Source organism: Stenella coeruleoalba (genome assembly GCF_951394435.1).
Source record: "Stenella coeruleoalba genome assembly, chromosome: 10".
Taxonomy (NCBI): Eukaryota; Metazoa; Chordata; class Mammalia; order Artiodactyla; family Delphinidae; genus Stenella; species Stenella coeruleoalba.
In genome coordinates, this window is record NC_137156.1 from 33,573,012 (window position 1) to 33,586,171 (window position 13,160).

Sequence of the window (13,160 nt, forward strand, 5' to 3'; positions counted from 1 at the left end):
TTCCGTGGCTCCTGGGGAAGATCGTGGTTTCTGGGCTTTCCTGAGGGCTGTGACCAACAGTTCCCCCAAATTCTCCGGGTGGGAGGTGAAAGGGTGGGTTCTGGCTCACTTCTCAGCAACCTGAAATCCGGAGGGAGATCCAGAACAGAAGGGTGTCCTTGGTGTCCCCAAGCAAGGTAAACTGGAGATACTGTGGCGCCCCAGGAGAGAAGTAGCCTGGAGAAGAGGAGGACCAGTGCATGGCTAGGGTCTGGTTTGGCTCTGGACCAATCTGAACCCAAAGGTAGAGAGAGACTGGGCTCTCTGAACACCAGGCTGAAGGCTGTTAAACTGACAGATTCATCCCAAGTCCATCTCCAGGCAGTCTGGGCTGTGTCAGGGCATGGCCAAGTCTCCAGCTGTGGGGAGGCCCAGTACAGCCCTTGTTCCAGGCGCCCCCCACCCCCAGCGCCACCACCCCCACATTCTTTCTTTGTTGTGAAAGCAGCAAGGGGTGTAGGAGGCGGGTCAGGAGGAGTCAAGCTTTGGAAGATGGGCCCCAGCTGCTGCTGGGCCTCCAGGATATGCCGAGAGGGTATGGATAGTAAGTGCCTCATCCCCCTCTGGCTCCAGAGGGCCCCCCAGGCCTGCTTAGACCTCCCTTCCCCCAAGCAGCTGGGAGGAGGAGGGGCCACCACAGAGGGCCTCACAGGCCAGGAGCAGTGGCGCCAGGACTCCAGGGTCCTGCCACATGGCCGCCACATGTCCCTGACAACGCAGTCCACAGCACCTTCTCCTTGGGTTGTGGGCCTCCCCCCATCCCCCAGACGCCTGCCTGCAGGCCCTGCTGGAGAGGATACAAACAGGGGAAGGAAGAGAGGAGAGATCCAAGAAGCAACATTCCTCCTATTGCCCCATCCATCACTGCCCCTCACCCTTCTGTGAGGGGCCCCAACACCACCCTTGCTTCCTACCCTCTTCAGTTAGGACTCAAGTGGCTGAATGGTTACCTGATTCTTTTATTTAGGTAAAGTGAAATACACGGACCTGAAGTGAGGCAGCAGAGGGAACAAGAGAGGCCAGGGCAAGGCAGGTTGGCTGGCCAGCCCCAAACCCTCTGACAGAAAAGCCAGCTGCAGGCTGCATCTCTGAGGTGCAGACCCGCTCCTTACCCACTCTGGGGCCCCTAGTAGCAGAGCTAGCTACTCTAGAGTACCACAGGGTGGGGAGAGGATGTCCTGAGGGTCCTTCCTGAGGGGGATTCCTGAGGAGGGAGCTGAGACCCTAAGGGCAGCAGCAATCTTCTGGTTAACTGCTCCCCCTTCACTGTCCCACCTTGGGGCTGGAAGAGCCAGGAGCAATAGGGAATGCTGTGAGGACTGTGTGGGGGACCCAGCAGACCTGGGGGGGTGGGATGAATGTCAGCTGCTTGAAGAGAGGTCCATACTGCTGGCACTGAGGCCTCGGGAGACCTGAAATAGACAATAGCATGCCATCAGCCCAGGGACCTCAGCCTCCCAAAGACTGTCCCCTGGAGTCTTATCCATCTCACGGCTGCAGTCTCTCTCTGGACCTAGGATGGAGCCCGTAACCTCAACCCCAAGCTCTGGGCTTTGTTTAGTCTTTGCTACGATTTCCCAGAAGGCCACAATCTGGTGGAGAAAATACCTGGAAGAACCACATGAATATTGGCATATACTTTGAATGTGTTGATACAGGTGGTCGTTTCCCATTAAAATGTCATTGCTACTTCTTTAACAGAGACTCATTTCTTTTTATATAACTTGTACAGTCTTTATACGATCTCTACAATATCATGATGTAAAAGTGCTTCGGGGTAACCTTATAGAGACTAATTCTCATCAATACATCCTTTGCATAATTTCTCACTGACGTCGCTAATGAGATAAAGCAGAGAACTCTTCTCCAAAAAAAAAAAAAAAAAAAAAGTCATTGCTGTTTTCTCAAATGGAGATGAGTTAATGCTTTTTTTTTCTTTTTCCCTTCTCATCTACTGCTGAGTCCCCAAGGTGAGGAGTATGGTGGCTATAGGAGGAGACCAATTAGTATCCCCAAATCATTCCTGAATTATTCATAATTCCAAAGTACCCATTTAGAGAACATTCATTCCTGTTCCCCTCCTGATTAATTTATCTGCTACTATCTCTGGCCCGAAACTGTCCCTTGGCGGTCACCACCCCCAACAAGCTGCTTGATTCCTGTCTGCCCACCTCCAATTCCCTGGCAAAGCCTTCATCCCAGATGATTCTCGACTCTCCCCTCTCCCCACTGGGCTTATCCTTTCTTTCTCACCCACCAACACACTCACGAGCACTGCTCTCACCTGGAGGGGTGCTGCACTTGGTTGGTTCAGATAGTTCAAGGAGGCTGCCCGCTTCATGTTGCCGCTACAATGGAAAAGAAAGAATCGAGGCCTCTTCTCTTCCCATGGGTGGCCCTAACGCTTGGGACTCTTGGGCACCACCATACACACTCAGATCATTGCCTCCCCACCATCTGACCCCCCGCCCCCGCACACATACACGCACTCTCTTGTCTTCATCAGTCACCAGCATCTTCTCAGGTACTGTTGTCCCCGCACTGGGGCACCCATTTTTCCCACACTCTCTCTCCACAGCCACCCCAGTGACCTCCTCCATGTTTCTCTCCAAGATTCTTCTCCTCCAGAGGTGAGGGGCCAAGCGGAGTTGGAGGCCAGGGCTCACCTGCCCACTCTGCCATATCTCAGTCTCAGTGTGTACCTGGAGGGCCGGGGCTCGGTCCCCTGGAGCTTCCTCACCAGGAGTTCGCTGCTTCTACGAAGCACATCTCGGATCTTGCCCAGAGAGCCGCTCCTCTGCAGGGCCCCACTGCCATCCTGCCAGAGAGGGATGGGGAACAGAAGCTAAAGGGATCCCAGGCAGACTGGCCTCTGAGTCCACTCCTGCCATTTATTCTGCACACCTCCCCCTCCCCCCAAAAGCCCAGCGACTGAAAACAAGAGCCTGGTCAACAGCTGGCTTGCAGAGAGACCCCTGAGAGGGATGGGCTAACTGAACTGGGACGGGGACAACATCCCCTCCGACACGCACATCCTACACGCATCCTACAGGCTCAGAGCCTCTCACCACCACCAGCAGGAGAGGCAGGAGAGATCAAGGGGCGACGATCAGACTTACCCCTGACCACTCCACAGCCACTGAGGCATCTTCACCTCCCTCGAATTTCACACTGCCACCAAGGCCCTCCTGGGAGGTCCTTCCACTGTCACCCTCCCCAAGCAGCTCAGCCACCTTGGTCTGGCTGATAGGGTCAGTGCCCTGGAAGGAAAAGGAAGGAGCTGGGACTTCCCACTTCTGAACTCCTCAGGATGGGGCTTCCAAACTTTTTCTCACCATCAGCCGCAACAAAGAATACATTTTTCTTTGAGACTTCCCAGTACACACATACTGGAAAGGAGACACTCACCTTTTCTATTTGCAATGCGTTCCTACATAAAGATACATCCATCTTTAGCCGAGGCCCACACTGAACTGATTTCAGGACCCACTGAGTCAAGACCCTCAACTTGAGAAACTCTGATTCAGGGCTCCCCTCAATCACAACCCTCTCACCCACACTGCCCGTGCCCCGCCTCAGAAGATTCTTCACATTATCAAAAGGCAGGGCTTTCCATAATAGTCCCATTTAGTGGGACTATTGAAATAGTCCCATTTAGTGGGACTATTGAAACTATAGTGAAATGAACCTTGGAGTCCTGACCACAAAGGGCAGGTAGGGGGTAAGAACACACTTAAAAAACAACCACGGTCACAAAAGAGTCTCACCTGCCTGTCCTGTCTTCCTCCTCAGCCTCTCCTCTTACCCTTCAGAGAGTCACAAGCAGCCTCAGTGGTCCTCCATCCTGTTCCCAGGGCCCTACCTTGCAGACCTCCTTCCCCTCTTGGTCTCTGACCTGTTTCCGGGAACGCAGGGCACATTCCTCCAGGGTCTCAGCTGCCTCCAGCTTTCCCTGGCGCCTGTACAGAGCTCCGAGGTTTCTCAGGGTCGTGTTTACTGTGGGGCTGTGACAGGGGAGACCAGGGAAGGAAAAGAAGATGGACTCAGAAAACAAGCAGGAGAGAGAGGGAGCAGAGCTAAGGCCGAGGGAAGGTCCAAGGGAAGAAGGGGAAGGTCCAGGAAGCCGGAAGCCAGGCTTGGATGGAGGGCATCGGAGGCCAAGCCGGCTGCTCACCCGCAGCTCACCTGCTCACTTTGCAGGCCTTGTACCAGCCTCCATACTCGGCGTAGGGCGTACTGCCCTCACGGTGCCGGCTCTGCAGGAGGACAGAGGGGGAGGTGAAGCCAGAGATGAGAGTACCGAGACGCTTGGGTACAAGCTGGCACAGGGCCGGGGTGCAAGCTGGGCTGGGGAAGGCACCATGCACCTGGGGCTGGTGCTTGGATGGGAAATGAGGAGCTGGGCTGGGTCAGGAGTAAGTCAGAGGCCCTGGTAGCCTCGGGCTCCCCAGGCTGGGCCCCCCACTCACTTTGCTCATTTCCTCCCGCTCCTCTGCATGCATCCAGATGGGCTTGTGGTCGTCTGGGGGTGATACATGGGATGGGATGGCACGGTTAGAGAACGGAGCTGGACAGTACGGGGGAGCCAGGACCCAGAGGCCGACAGGGCTGGACTAAAGGGGTCTGGTTCCCCCTTGGGAACCACTGTGGTCAACCCCCCAACCTTTGGTCTGCATTTCCTTTCCTCCCTGCAGCTCCCTGCCCAGGCCCTCACCACTCACCATCCACAGACCCAAACTCCTGCACATGGGCACGGGTCAGGATCTCTTTGTAGAGTGTCTCAGCCTCAGCATACTTCCCTTGTTTCAGGTAACAGGAAGCCTGGGGGCAGGAAGGCAAAAACACAGGAGCAAGAGGTAGAGATAAGGTCTCGGCCAGGCCTGGGATTTCCACTTCTTGGTCTCTTTATGACTTTCCCCAGAGATCCACCTCACACCTCTTTGTCTAGCTGCAGGGTCCAGGGTGTTCCCACTCCACTCCACTCCCAAGAGGCTACGGAACTTCTGCCTTCCCATGGGAAGGAAGCAGACCCCTCAGCCCCAAAGGCAGCCCCAGAGCTGGGCACAAAGGCGATGAGGTCAGTGTACCAGACTGTGATGCTCCCCCTTCCCTCCTCCCACCACCTTTGCCCTCACCAGGTTGTTCTTGGTCCGGGCTACATTAGGGTTGTCCGGCCCCAGCTGCCCCTCGTAGATGGCCAGTGCCCGCCGGTAATAGCGCTCCACAGCCTCATACTTGCCCTGGTTTTGGCACAACAGGGCCAGGTTGTTCAGCTGCTTTGCCACATCTGGGTGGTTGGTGCCCAGGACCTGGAGGAGTACAAAGGACAGACAGCTGGCTGTGACTATGTGTGTGCTTGTGTGTGTGTGCGTGTGCATGTGTGTGTGTGTGCATGTTCCCATGCAGGGAGCAGGGGGAAGGGAATGATGGAACAGGGAATAAGGCAGAGATGGGGGGTGAGACGAAAAGAAGTGAGGGGCAAGGGTAGATCAGAAGAGAGATGGTGGACGAGGGGTCACCGCAACAGGGAAGAACAGGCAGAGGGCACAGGCACCTTTTCTCGAATCTCCAGGGCCCGCTGGCACAGCGGCTCCGCCTCCTTGTATTTGCCCCTCTTGCCATAGAGCACAGCCAGATTGTTGAGTGTGGCAGCCACCTAGGAAGACAGGCCTGCCCCCATCAGAAACTGGATGCAAAGGACCTTGAACAGCAGGGCCCCACACTGCACAACGCCCAGACAAGTGGACTCTGCCACCCGAACCAGAGGCGGCGGAGGGGAAAGTACTGACCCCCGTGGCTCTGAGGTTCTCCATGGGGGTGGTATCACCCTCTAAATAGACTTTTAGACATTTCTGGAGGCAGGGTATTTTTGGTTGCCATAAATATTGGGGGCCTTTGGGGAGGCAAGGATGCTACAGATGTACTGCCTGTGTGGGACAGCTCAGGCAACTTTTGAATGTCCTGCCAGGCTTTCAAACACTGAATATAAGCTTTGAAGCTTGGTGGGATATCAAGACAGGAGTTATGTTTTCTGAGATACATCATCCCTGCCTATCATGCGTCATAACACAGGGAATTCTTTTTCCACAGTCAGCTCATTTTCAAAAATATCTTATTTCTCATTGTCTCCACTTTGACAAATCTAGCATTTGTCTTGGCATGCTATCCCTACTTAAGGTTATTTCTCTCTCTCTCTTATCACAGACAAAGAAATCTGGTCCATTATTACTTATTCTAACACTGGATTTTAATCTTGCATGCGCCAATTCTTCTGCTCTGTCATTTTTCTAATATGTACTTTTATGTAGAATGACTTACTGGTTTTACTTCTTCTAAATCTAAAGTTATTCAGTCATTATATATCAGACTACTATATTATGTCTTCTAGCATTGTTGTACTCAACACAACTGTTATTGTTTTGCATTTTCATCTTACTGTAATGTATTATACATATTATTTTATTATAAACTACCTTCCTTGTTTCTTTTTTATATTAATAGGGTATCATTCAACTTTTGAGGAAATTATACGGGTAGGTTGGTTACATTATCTACGAGTTAAGTTTTAAGAAAATATTCATTATAAGGAGTCATTGGGTCTCAGAGTTGAGACCACTGGGATCAGCAGACAGTGCCTAGGAGAAATGAGTCTTCATGCCTCCCTCCTGAGAAGCCCCAGGGAGTGGGCTGAGGGAAGCAGATGAACAAGCTGAGAGAGCACAGGGGAAGGAGGGCAAGGAATACTGACAGCAGGGTGGTCCCGGCCCAAGGTGCTCTCCCGGATGCTGAGGGCATCATTCAGCAGGAGGGCAGCTTCCTTATACTTATTCTGGTCCCTGTAAGAGGACAAAAGTGGCAAGGGGTTAGCCCGAACTGTGGCCCTAAGCCATCTCCTTACTTCCTTCCCTTTGGGACAATTGAGGTACATTTAGGGATTGGGGCCCCCCCCATGAGGAGACAGGAAGCCTGGTGGGAGCAGTGAGAGGGGTTCACTGACGCACACTGAGAGTTGCCATGCCCAGAGAAGGCCATAAGGCATAAGATGCAAGAGACAGAAACAGAGAAGGAGACCCTCCCCAGAGGAGAGATGAGAGAAGCAAAAAACCTGAGGGATGAGCATTCTCTGAGGTCAAGGGCTCAGGTATGAAAGAATAAGAGTCTGGTATAGAAGAAAGCCCCCAGGTGGGAGGGAGAAGAGGTTCCCTGTGGAGAGGAGGAATGAGAGCCAAAGGCGGATCAAGGCGGGAACGTGGAGGCAGGTTCGTGCGAGGAGGACCCCGTACTCACCGATACACCAGAGCCAGGATGTTGAGCATAGTGGCCACGTCGGGGTGGCCGCGGCCGGACGTGCGCTCCAGGTCCTCCAGTGCCTGCTTGCAGAGTGGCACAGCTACCTCATAGCGACCCTGGGCTGCATACTGGATCACCAAGTTGTGCAGTGTCCGCAACCTTGCCGGGATCTCATAGCCACTGTGCTGGGCACCCGGGCCACGGGCCACTACACCGTCGCAGAAAAAGACAGGAGACTTCCTCAGATGACGCTGCCTCTCCCTTTGCTGTCTGCCCTCCCCACCCCACTCCAAGACTTGTTCCGTGCCTGTGCCTACCCCCCACCAGGCTCCCTGCATAGACCTGCCTCAGCTGCTACTCTTTTGACCATTCCCTTGCCCCGTGCCCATCACAATCCCATTTGTTCACCCATTCATTCAACAAACTACTCAATAAGCATGAGGCATGGGCTGCCAGGGATACAAAGTTAAGAAAGACCTGGTCGTTTCCCTTGAGGAGCTCATACTCTTCCCCTCCAGGGTCACTCTTCCACTTGACTGTGAGCTCCTTACTGGCAAGACCTGTGTCATGCTCATCTTCGTCTCCCTGGTGCCCAGCACAGTGCCTGACACAGCCTACGTGCTTAATACATGTTGATGAATAAGGGGGAAGCTGAGGAAATCAAAGTACTAGTCCCTGGCCCATCTCCAGAGGAAGTGGAAAGCCTATTCCTGGATGGTGAGCATCCTGTGTTCAGGGTAGGCCACAGCTGCGACCAGCCTCCTGACGCCCCTCCTTCACCCTCCAACTCACAGCCATTGCTGGGGTCCTCTTCCTCCTCATTGGGGAAGAGGTCATCCAGGGAATCCTTGGAGGCATCACCTTCCTTCTCCTCCTGGAAGGGAGGAAGCAGCATGTCTGGGCCAAGATAGCCTCAGCAGCCTCTTCACGCCCCCTCTAAACCATGAAATCATTGACAGGTGGGGCCTAGTCCCTTGTTCATGTCCCTGCCCCTGGGAAGGCCAGCATCTGTCCCGCCAAGCTTAGGCCTCTCTTGTTCATAAAAAATGAGAGATGGGGACTTCCCTGGCGGTCCAGTGTTTAAGACGCCGTGCTTCCACTGCAGGGGGCACGGGTACGATCCCTGGTCCAGGAACTAAGATGCCGCATGCCGCACGGCACAGCCCAAAAAACAAAAAATAACAACGAAACAAAAACAAGAGATGCTTCGGCCAAAATGTCATGACTTTCCCTTCCTTCACATCCAGAGAGCTTCCTTCCTTCCTAAGCACCCTCACCCTCCACCTCTCTCCCCCTCAACTCTTGTAATTATAGTCCCGTGTTGATCCCTGTGTGTTTACACTGATTACATGTCTGTCCTGTCTCTCCTGAGGGCAGGAGTGTGTCCTATCTTATTGACACGTACCCAAAGTGTCTAGCTCAGCCTGACACCCTTATCTGCCACCACTAACTCTGTATGTAGTGCCCAATCCTCACTGAATAACCTTTCACACCAGGCAAAAATGCTTCACCCCACCAGGCACTGCAGCCTTGTACAAACACTTGCAACTCTCCTGCCCAGATTCACCAGTGTGTCCCATACAAATCATCCCACTTTCCCTGGGTCAGACCACCTTTCCAGCCCTGGCGCCTTATCTATGAATCTATCTCACACACACACACAGACACACAGACACACACATACACAGACACACACACACAGGTCTAGAAAACTCCTCCCTCTCCCTCATAGACGACCAACATCCATCCCAATTCCTAAACCAAATAAATAAAATAAAATTTAAAAAATCCAACCTAAATCTTGCCCATCCCTGTTCCCCGCCTCTTCTGTGAATCTTTCAGACCATTCCAGCCCCCAGGAACCTACCTCCTTGGGACCCTCCCACACTGACTGAACCACTCCTCCAGCACTGGGCACTTCCTGTTTGTGTTGTCACATACGTGTTCTCACACGTAAGCCTTGTTCCTACAGCTACACTATAAGCTCAAGAAGGCAGAAACTCTCTTTTGTAGTTCCTTACATCTACCTGCCACACATCTTCTTGCATTGCCTAAGGCACAGAGATATACAAATGCCTGTTGAGTGAGGGTTAAATTCCACACATTTTGAGAGCAAATTTTAGGACTTGCTCAACTGGGCTGTGCTTTCCCTAATTGCAGAGCTCAGGATTCTGAACTGGAATTGTCCAAATGCCTATCTGTCCCCCTCAAAAAAACCTATTACTGTCAGAGCAGGAACCCTGCCTTGTTTACTTTGCATCCCCAACAGAGTGCACTGCGCCTGACATATAGTAGTCATTTGATCAAATGTTGACTGAATGAGTGACTCTTGTTTCTCCCTTGCTGTCATCTGGAGTTGGTGTCAGGACCTGAATTCTGCCAGGTGGGGGCAGGCTGGGCAGGGCTGCTGGCCCTTATGGATGATGGAGCAATTGCCCACGTTTGTGGTGACTCCCAGCTGTCCGCCCCCCAGCCAGCCTCGCCTGCACGTGCTCACCGCGGTGTGCCCATCCTCGTCATACTGACGCAGCTGTCCCAGGAACTCTAGGTGCTTCTTTTCCTCCTCCAGCTGAGCCACGGCCTGTTCGCTGCGCTGCAGCCGCTGCTGGGTGCCCGCCAGCTCGTCCCGGAGCCACTGGTTCTCCTGGCACAGCCGCCGGACCTGAGCCCGCAGCTTCTGTTTCTCCGACTCCACTGTGCTCAGGTGGTTGGCCAAAGCCAGCATCACCTAGGTGGGCAATCCTGTGAGCGCCGGGCTCTGGATAGGAGTGTTGAGGGATAGGCGGGAGAGAAGCCGGCAAGACTGGCAGGGGCCAGGAGGAAGGGGTGGGTAGTGATGACTCTACCTTCAAAACATACCCTGAATCCAGTTTCTCACCACCTCCAGAGCTACCGCCCTGGGCCAAGCCACCATCAAGTCCCACCTGGATTATGAGAATTGCCTCCTCACTGGCCTCCCTGTTTCTGCCCTTGTTCCCCTAGAGTCTGGTCTCAACCCTGCAGCCAAATGATCCTTTTAAAATGTTAAACCACATCACTTCTCCACTCAAAACATTCCAATAGCTTCCGTCTCACTCAAAGTGGAAGCCAAGTCCTTACAATGGCCTACAGTTCTACAGGATCTGTCCCCTGCCTCCACCACCTCTCCAACTTCATTTTCTATTTTGCTTGCCCTCGTTCACTGTCCTGCAGCCACATTGGCCTCTCAGTGAACTCATCGGGAAGGCTCCAGGTCGGGGCCTTTGCACTTGCTGTCCACTCTGTTTAGGATGCTCTTCCCCCATTTACTGTATGACTCATTCTCTCATCTTCAAATCTTTGCTCAAATGGTGCCTTTTCAATGAGACTTTTATTGACCACCCTATCTCAAACTGTATCCTCTCCCCATACGCCCCAGTCCCCTTCCTTGCTTTATTTTTATCCTTTTACTCTTAACAGTTATCATTGTGGCATACTGAATCACTTATTTATTCATGTATTGTCTGCCTCCCCCAGCTACAATGTAAGCTCCAAGATGGCAAAGGTTTATGGCTGTTCTTGTTCAGTGATGTGTCTCTAGTGTCCAGGAGAGTAGTGCCTAGCACATGGTAGAAGCTTAATACATATTTACTGGGTGAATGAACGCAAGCAATTACTAGGACAAGGGGATCCCGAGTGACCTCAAAGCCCTAATCAGACAACTGCTCCTCCATCTACCCTGGGCCACGTGGCACCACCTCCACCCCCTCACCTGGGCCTCACTCAGCCCCAGCTCGATGTTTTCCATGGAACGGCGCAGCTGCCGGGCCTTCTCATGCACCAGCCCTTCTTCATGGCCACCCTGCTGCAGACACTCGATGGTTTGGGAGAGGCTTTGCAGCACAGCCTGGTGTTCACTGTGGAGGGCCTCCAGCCCTTGGCTCACCAGACGAGTGCTCCCCAGGATCTCCTCCTGGCTGAGCCGGTGCCCTGCAGGCTCATCCCGCTGTCCCAATACCAGGCCCGACATCCTGGCTGGGGGACCTTGCCTGGGCTACAGAGAAACAACAGAGCTCAGGCGGGGTAAAGATTGGAAAGAGTGGCTGAGCGCCTTGGGTGGGAGGGATCCAAATGAAGGGATGAGAACCAGTAGGGGGGGACCCTGTGGTTTAATTGGAGAGGGAGAGTGACCAGTGGGGAGGCAGTCTGTGATGACACTAGACACAAACTAAGGTCGTGGGAAAGAGAGAGGGAGACAAATTGACTTGAACGAAAAACTGTAGAAAGAACAAAGGTGCTGAGAAGTAGCAGAGGGATTTAGAACTAAGGAACACAATAGAAGAGGAGCTGGAGAGAGAGCTTGGGTTAGGAAAAGGAATCAAGAGAGGAGAGACAGCACTATAGGGAACACAGAGGGTGTCTGAGAGAGCTGCAAAGGGAATGGAGTTAAAGCAGACCAGAGGTATGCAGAAAATAGTGCAGAGTTTTCAAAAAAGGGGAAGGAATAGTTTTCAAAGTTAAACCAAGAAAGAGAGGGAGAAGAAAAGGAGAGGAGCCTTCATCACAAGACCCAGATGAGAGGGGCCTAGAGGCTCAAAGTCTTCAGGTTGCATCACCCACGGGGCTAAGCCCAGCATCTCCAAACCTGGTCAGCTCTGCCTCTTTCCCCACTAGCCTGAAACCCCAGGTCTCAGGCAGTCTTCCTACTTCCTCAAAAGGGCCTTGTTTCTCATCTTTGAAGTTTTCTTACCTGTATATAGCCCTTGGTTGTGGTGTTCAGGCAGGAGCTCAGAGGAAACTCTGTTCAAACAGCCAGGAACTCAGAAGGATCTGCCCTGCCCAAAGTCCAGAAGCCCAGAGTTCCCACCCCTTCTCTCACCACTTCACAGCCACCCAGAGGACCTGGCATGGAGCCCCACCCAGGACAAACGCCCTCCCTCCCCTGCCTACAGGTCTTCAAAGACTACCAATGTCCCTCCTCCTTCCCCAAGCCAACCTCCCATCCCAAGCCTGGGGAGCTATTTTCTCCCAAGAAGGGAGTGAGATTTGATCTGAGACCTGCGGCAAGGGGCGTGTCTGGGAAAGGGTGAGGAGGAAGACCTGGTCACTCCTAGCCCAGTCATTTCTATGGTTTTGTGTCTATCATGATCACATACTAACAGGCTCTGAGAGGAGTCACCTTAGGGTACCTCCCAGACGCCCGATGATGCAGGGAAGAACGGCAAGTCTGCTGAGCGGCTGCGGGATCACAGGGAAACGCGGCGCTGGGAGCTGGTCTCCCGGGCCTGGGAATGCGGTGGAGAAGTGTCCCAGGCTGTCGACCTGCCCTGAGGCCCAGGGTGGGGATAGAGTGAGATGGGCAGAGGTGACGGGAGGTGGTGCGGATGGACGGCCGAGGTCCGCGTCACGGACGAGGACACGGGACTGTCAATCCCGAGGTCACTGAGTCAGTCTGTAGCGCAGGGGGCGGGGCAGGCCGTCTGTCCCTCTGTCTAGACGCCGAGGGGCGGGAAGAATCGCGGGGGGGGGGCGGAGTTTTTAAGGCTGACTGGAGTTGTGTAAGTTCGGTCGGAGGGCTTATTTGTTCATTTGTCTGGGAGTGCAGGAAAGAGGTAGCGGGACGTCAACTCTCAGCCCCAGAGGTACCCTCAAAGACTCACCCGCAGTCCGTCGGTCTGGCTGCCGCTCTTGCCGGTACTGCGCCTTTAAATCCATCATGGCTGCCGCTCGAGGCAATTGTTTTGACGGCTCCAAGGGGCGGGGCCTGTTCCACAGTCACGCGACCTAAGAGCCACCCGGGGATTGGCTCTACCGCGAGCAGGGAGCGTAAGAGGTGTGTGTCCAGCTTTGTCTCGGGTTCTCTGACTGCCTCT

General features: G+C 53.6%; 1 protein-coding gene across 8 annotated transcripts; it reads right to left on the bottom strand.

Moving 5' to 3' along the window:
- Positions 1–73: 73 nt before the first annotated feature.
- KLC4 (kinesin light chain 4) lies at positions 74–12,979 on the bottom strand. 8 transcript variants are annotated; one of them, XM_079933259.1, is made up of 18 exons: positions 12,948–12,973; positions 12,467–12,525; positions 12,038–12,122; positions 11,060–11,341; positions 9,827–10,057; positions 8,122–8,203; positions 7,327–7,537; positions 6,788–6,875; positions 5,594–5,695; positions 5,175–5,348; positions 4,761–4,860; positions 4,509–4,561; positions 4,225–4,295; positions 3,935–4,043; positions 3,159–3,299; positions 2,742–2,857; positions 2,324–2,387; positions 75–1,451 (listed from the first exon to the last, which is right to left on the bottom strand). In XM_079933259.1, the coding sequence occupies exons 4-18, from the start codon at positions 11,315–11,317 to the stop codon at positions 1,401–1,403; spliced, it is 1,851 nt and encodes a 616-aa protein (XP_079789385.1). In that variant the 5' UTR covers positions 11,318–11,341; positions 12,038–12,122; positions 12,467–12,525; positions 12,948–12,973; the 3' UTR covers positions 75–1,400. The 8 variants fall into 8 exon arrangements, with proteins under 8 accessions (XP_079789388.1, XP_079789385.1, XP_079789389.1 ...); XM_079933263.1 differs by lacking the exon at positions 12,038–12,122 and having other exon boundaries at positions 12,467–12,614; positions 12,948–12,971; XM_079933260.1 differs by lacking the exon at positions 12,467–12,525 and having other exon boundaries at positions 12,038–12,117; positions 12,948–12,961.
- Between the last annotated feature and the right edge of the window lie 181 nt (positions 12,980–13,160).